Genomic DNA, 6,000 nt, shown 5'->3' on the forward strand with positions numbered 1-6,000 from the left:
AACAAAGGCAGACACACCAGTGCTCTAGGAGCCTCATTTGATTTTTATAAAATTGCGATGAGGGCCAGGGATTTAGCTCAGTGGTTCCAGTGCCTGCCTCGAAAGCACAAGGTCCTGAGTTTGATTCCCAGTACCAAAAAAAAAATTGCGATGAAATTCTTAACACTGTTAACTCTTGGAAGTGAAACATTCAGTGCCTTTGGCGATTACACGCCGGACCTGAGCCCCCCTAACCTGGGGGGTGATTGCAGCAGTGCTGCTTACACGCCTGCTCGCCTTTGGGGTGTGCACCCGGGGGACTGTGGATCACAGGCGTCCGTGTCTACTTGATGGAAATCGGTCTGCTCTGGCATCTTCACCATTAACATGAATCCCTGTGTCCCCATGCACACAGAAGGAGCTGAGGAACCAGCACGCTCGGGGGCAGAGCTGGGCCCCCACCTGCCTGGGGTGTGGGGGTGGGCTGTGCCTGATCCGCCTGCTTACCTGAGGGCTCCCTCCCAACCTTGGCACACTGGGCGCTCCTGCGGCAGAGGGAGGGACAGCCAGACCACAGACCACTGCTGGGGCGGGGGAAAGCAGGGTGCTCATCTGGGGTCAGGCCTCCCAAACCTGAACCCTGGCAGTGACCGTTCTGAACACCTGTGTGCAGAGGCCTGTTCTCCATGTGAGTAGCGCCAGAAACCCAGAGACCTTTGTGAGGTAAAGCCCGGAGACTCCCCTGTGGAAGGCATGTGACACAAGCACGACCTCAAAGTTCAGTGAAAGGAGCCAGCTTTGATGGTGAATGCCGGCAAGCCTGGTACTCTGGGAGGCTGAGGGGGGAGGATCACAAGTTGGAGCAAAGCCTGGGCAACTTAGCAAAAGCCTGTCTCAAATTTATTCATTGGTTTTTTGAGACAAGGTCTTGCTATGCGTTCAGGTGGCCTTGTACTCACTTTGTACCCCAGGCTAGCCTGGAACTTGTGGTGATCCTGCCTCAGCCTCCTGAGTGTTGGGATCATAGGTGTGCGCCACCATGCTGTGCATTGTTTTTTGAGACAAGGTCTCACTTTGTAGCCCAGGCTGGCTTTGAACTCGAGATCCTTCTGCCTCAGCCTCCCAAGTGCTGGAATCACAGGCGTGCATACTACCATGCCCACCCTGCAACACATTTTAATTTTTTCATCCTCTTTCCTTTCTGCTCCTCCCCCCTCCACCCATCCCTTGACTTCATTCCTCTTTGTTTTTTGGTACTAGGAATCGAACTCAGGACCTTACACTTGTGCGGCAGGCGCTGTGCCACTGAGCTAAATCCCTGGCCCCTCATTCCTCTTTTGGGGGTACATTTGTAATACGTAACACTGGGATTCCTTGAGTGTAAGCTGGTACATGTGTGTGACCCACCCAGCTGTCTCGAACCACAGAGGGCCGCCCAGCTAGGGTCAGCAGTGAGGAACTGGAAACCTCGAGATTGTTACCAGCAGGAGGGACACAGCTGCCACCGGAGTCGTCCTGCTCGCCCCTGAAAAATGGCCCCAGCGCCTCCTGCTGTTGTGCACCACTCCCTCACAGACAACACCCTTTACACCATGTTTGGCCTACAGACTTTTTAAAATTCTGAGGCACGTATTTGTATTCGTCTGTGTTTGGTGGGAAGTGACGTTTAAAACTTGTGGGCCCTTGTTTGTTCTGAGCAGACTCCTTCGACACAAACTCCCCATGTGGCCCCCTGCTCCACCTGCTGGGATTTCAGAGCAGGGAGGACGTGCATGAGGACAGTCCTAGGACTTGTCAAGGGACCCAACAAGGACTCCGAGCAAAGCTCATATGATTTTATTTATCTAAAACATATACAAAGGAACAGGAAGAATTCAATACTAAAACTGCATAAAAAGCCAACATTGTTTTTGAAAGCAGGTTTCCTCCCACAGCACAGCAGAAACCACACCATCAAATATTAGAACACATCCCGGTCACCCTCAAAAGGTCCTTTGCCCCAGCCAGGACGGACCAGAGCACAGTGCTGGCTGTTCCCACGTCACACACCACACAGCCTTCCACCTCCGCAAGGCCAGGTCAGTGTGACGCTCTGAACTACGGCAGTCACCTGGTATGAACACAGGTTAACCCCCACCCCCGGCCCCAGCAGGTCCAATTCCCGGTCCCAGGCTGCTCCACACTCCTCCAGCTGAAGCTCGCCAGCCCTGCCGCCTGCTCCCCCGGCTGCTGAGGAGGGACAGTGGCCGGCCCGGCCCAGTCCCTGGTCTCCTGGAATGGCCAGGGCAGTGGTGACTGACTGCCTGGGGCTCAGCCCCTCAGTTCTCCAGCTCGGGGTGGAAGGGCTGGAAGCAGGACAGCTCCCCCAGAGCCAGGACTCCCGTGACAGCCAGGCTCTCTCCAGGCCCCCTGGGAACACGGCTCCCAGTCTCCAGGGGTCCCGGGTCCTGCCCCGAGGTGGGGAACCATGAAGCAGAGGCTGAGTGTCCCTCATTCACACTACAGGCTGAGTAGGACACGATGGTGAATCCCTTCTGCTGCAGGATCGTGCGTGCAGGCAACAGCTGCTCACTGTGTTGTGTTTTCTCCAGGATACTCAGCTGGCAACGAAGCAGGTCATACGGTGGCTCAGCTGATTCCTGGAGCTTTAGCATCCATACCTCAGCGGGCTCCAGCAGCACTCTCCAGCGCTGGCCCAGGCTCCTCAGGGCCTGAGTTGGAGTCATCTTCCGCAGGTAGATGGTGGTGTCTTGGTAGCCCACCACGCAGAAGACCTGCAGATCCAGCAACCAGGCCTTGGCCTCCGCAGGCTCCACTGGCCACATGGTGCCCAGCTCCAGCACCATGGGCTCCACCGGGGACAGAGTCACTCTGGGGAACACCGGCTTTGGGGAAGGGGGGCTCGGCCAGTGGTTGCAGGCAGGAAGCCCATTAAACCTCCAGGGAAGAGCCTGGGTCCAGTCAGCATGCTCGGGGCCCGGGCCTAGGGGCACTGCACTTTGTGGCTCCAGCTCAATGGGCACCATGGAGTCATCCAGGTATTCTTCCTCTATCTCCACTGAGGTTGGCACCAGGGCCCAGGGCTCCCAGCCAGGTTCTGGCCCCAGGTTCTCTGCCTGCTCGTGCTCTGCCTCATCCAGCTCCATGGGGTCCCACTCTTCATCTTCCCAGTCCTCGGACTCCAGCATGTCTTTGAGGTCCATGAAGGCAATCTTGAAGCAGGTGAAGCAGACCTCCAGCTGGCTTCCATGCTTCAGCTCGTACAGCCAGGAAGCGTAGAGGTAGGCCATGCCCTCTCTGCTCTTGCGCACGACCACCGGGGGGCACATGGCCACACTGCTGCCTCTAGGGGTGACGGGCAAGGGGGCGCTTGCTGCCCACGTGGGAGTCCAGGCCCACAGGTGCTGCGGCCAGCGAGGTGCCGGGCGGGGGAGGGGTGGAAGAGGGCAGGGGCGGGCAGGTGTTTCTTGTTCGGGGACCTGGAGGTAGAACCTGCGGAGGTCGGGAGGCCTGAGCTTCTGGAAACTTCTCCAGCTGAGCGCTGCTCCAGTCTCTGGGAAGCCAAAGGAAGTAGGGTTAGGCGCCCCCTGGCGGGCGGGCTGCTGGGGCTCCTGGGTGGAGGGGATCGGGGTTCAGGGTCCTTGGCTGGGCCTCACTCGGCTTGAGCCACGCGGATCAGGGTCGCTTGGCGAACCCCAACCTCGCCCAGCACCCTGACGCCCCCAGAGCCCGACACCCGGCGGTCCGGCTTGCCGAACTCGGGACCGGTCCCCTTGGGCCCTGGCCCCAGGCCGCCGACCGCTCCTAGCGCCTCTCACCTTTAAAGCCTCGAGCCTCGAGCCTCCGAGTCCCGGAGCCGGCGAAGTGGACCCGCCCACCTCGGCTTTTAAAGGACTCCCAGGGAGCCTTGGGAGTATTTGCATATCTCCCATGCTCCCTGGCTCCGGGAAGAGGAAGTGGTGAGCCAGGCTGGTGTGGCGCCCCCCAGAGGCCGGTCTGCTCCTCCGCCCTGCGCCGCCGGCTGCTTCCTGGACCTGCCCGCGGGCCTCTCGGAACACAGCAACCCAGATCCCCGATTTCGCTGGCATTTTGAAATTGCGGGCCTTCTTCCTATCTTTCCCACAAAGTTATTTTTAATTTTTAATTTTTAATTTTGCTGTTATCCGTTAACAACATTTGAAACACATTTTGCCCTTTGCGGTTCATCTTTTCACCCTTAAAGACTTTCAGATGAACACTTTTTTTAGTAGACTTTATTTTGGAGTCGTTGGTGGTTCATAGCAAGGGTGAGGCGAAAGCGCAGAGCTCCGTGTGCCTCGCCCCCTGCACACTGGCCCAGTACGGACACTGCCATGGCGTAGTTTGTGTATTATAATCGGAGCGGATAACTGCTGCCCAGGCGCTCTGCCCCCTATGGTGCTGGCCAGCTGTGGGTCTGGACGCCCATGGGGTGGTGTGGACTCTCCCCGCTGCACCACACTGAGCAGTTTCACTGGCCGAAGACCTTGCACTTCACCTGCACATCCCCCCCCCCCCCCCCCCCGCCCCAGCCCTGGCCACCCCTGGCTACCCCTGGCTCAGCTTGATTTTTTTTTTCCTCCCCCAGTTTTTTTGAGACAGGGCCTAGCTCTGTAGTTTAGGCTGGATTTGAGTTCACTATGTAACCCAGGCTGGCCTTGGGCAATCCTCCTGCCTTAGCCTCCTGAGTGCTGGGGTTCCAGACATGAGCCACCACGGCCAGTTTAGTTTCTTTTAGTACAGTACAATCTTTTGTCAAATGGAGTACCACCTTTATCCATTCACTTGCTGGACAACGTGGCTGTCGCTTCTAGGTTTTGGTAATTACGACCGAAGCTGCTATAAACACCTCTGGTCAGGCTTTGTGGATGTAGGTTTTCATCTTATCGGGGTAAGCACCAAGGAATCCTACTGGTTAGGGAGTGTTTAGTTTTGTAAGAAGCTGCCAAGCCCTCCTTTAAGGTGGCTGCGCAGGTTTGCATTCCCACCAGCAATGTGGGAGATTCGTGTTCCACATCCTTGCCGACATTTGGTTTTATCCTTGCTGACATTTGGTTTTGTCAGCGTTTCAGATTGACCGTTCTAGGGGTTTCGGTGGTATCTATCTAGTTGTTTTAATTTGCAACCCCTTAATGACACCTGATGCTGTATTAGTCATTGGGGCACCTATTACAGAAGAAGCATAGACAGAAATCTGTTTCTCACAGTTCTAGGGGCCAGGCCAAGGCTTGGGCCAGCTCTAGTCAGGGCTGCTTCCAGACTTTTCCAGTCTTTTCACTGTAACCTCGTGGCTGAAGGGCAAGAGATCGCTGGCTCTTGGGGTGGGAGTGTACCCTGTTCCCTATACTGCAGAAAAAGAAAAAAGAAAGAAGGAACTATGAAGGCACTAATCCCATTCTTGAAGGCCTCACCCTCCTGGCTTACTCACCTTCCAAAGGCCCCAGATCCTCACACCATCAATTTAGGGGAGGACCAGGGATGTAGCTCAGTGGTGCTGCTGCCTGCCTTACAAGCGCAAGGTCCCGTGTTCGATCCCCAGTACCAAGAAAAAAAAAAAAAATTTAGGGGTCAGGATTTCAACATTCTGACTCGGGAGGGGCAGTACAGAGACGGTCCACCCACAGAAGTTAGTGTCTTCTGTGTGCTTGTTTGTGTGTTACTCCTGCGTATATTTGGTGAGGTGTTTGTTCAGGTCTTTTGCTTATTTTTAAATTGGGTTGTTTTCTTTTCTTTTTTTTTTTTTTTTGGTACCAGGGATCGAACTCAGGTCCTTGCACTTGTGCAGCAGTTGGGTTGTTTTCTTACAGTTGAGTTTTAAGAGTTGATTGTATTTTTTGAATAAAGTCCCATATATCTTTTATATATATTTCCTCCCAAACTGTGGCTTGTTTTTTCATTCTCTTAATAGTGTTTTTTGTTTGTTTATTTTGGTACCGGGGATCGAACTCGGGACTTTGTGCTTGCACAGCAAGCAACGGAACCATTGAGCTAAATCCCCGGCCC

General features: G+C 55.1%; 2 protein-coding genes across 2 annotated transcripts in view; one reads left to right on the forward strand and one right to left on the reverse strand.

Annotated features, from left to right (window-relative positions):
• The window catches only part of Ogfod3 (2-oxoglutarate and iron dependent oxygenase domain containing 3), a 33,504-nt gene extending 31,406 nt beyond the window's left edge, over positions 1 to 2,098 (forward strand). Inside the window, exon 9 of the mRNA XM_013078141.3 lies at positions 1,914 to 2,098. Coding sequence (XP_012933595.1) covers positions 1,914 to 2,098 — 185 coding nt within the window. The remainder of the gene's footprint in view (positions 1 to 1,913) is intronic.
• Positions 2,099 to 2,297: 199 nt separating this feature from the next.
• On the reverse strand, positions 2,298 to 3,668 carry LOC101697939 (testis-expressed protein 19.2-like). Its single transcript, XM_004861083.3, has one exon. It carries the CDS (start codon positions 3,306 to 3,308, stop codon positions 2,298 to 2,300), a length of 1,011 nt encoding a protein of 336 aa, XP_004861140.2. The 5' UTR covers positions 3,309 to 3,668.
• Positions 3,669 to 6,000: the final 2,332 nt, after the last annotated feature.

Source organism: Heterocephalus glaber, unplaced genomic scaffold (assembly GCF_053883595.1).
Source record: "Heterocephalus glaber isolate CG9 unplaced genomic scaffold, H.glaber_assembly_v1.0 deba00000937, whole genome shotgun sequence".
NCBI lineage: Eukaryota > Metazoa > Chordata > Mammalia > Rodentia > Bathyergidae > Heterocephalus > Heterocephalus glaber.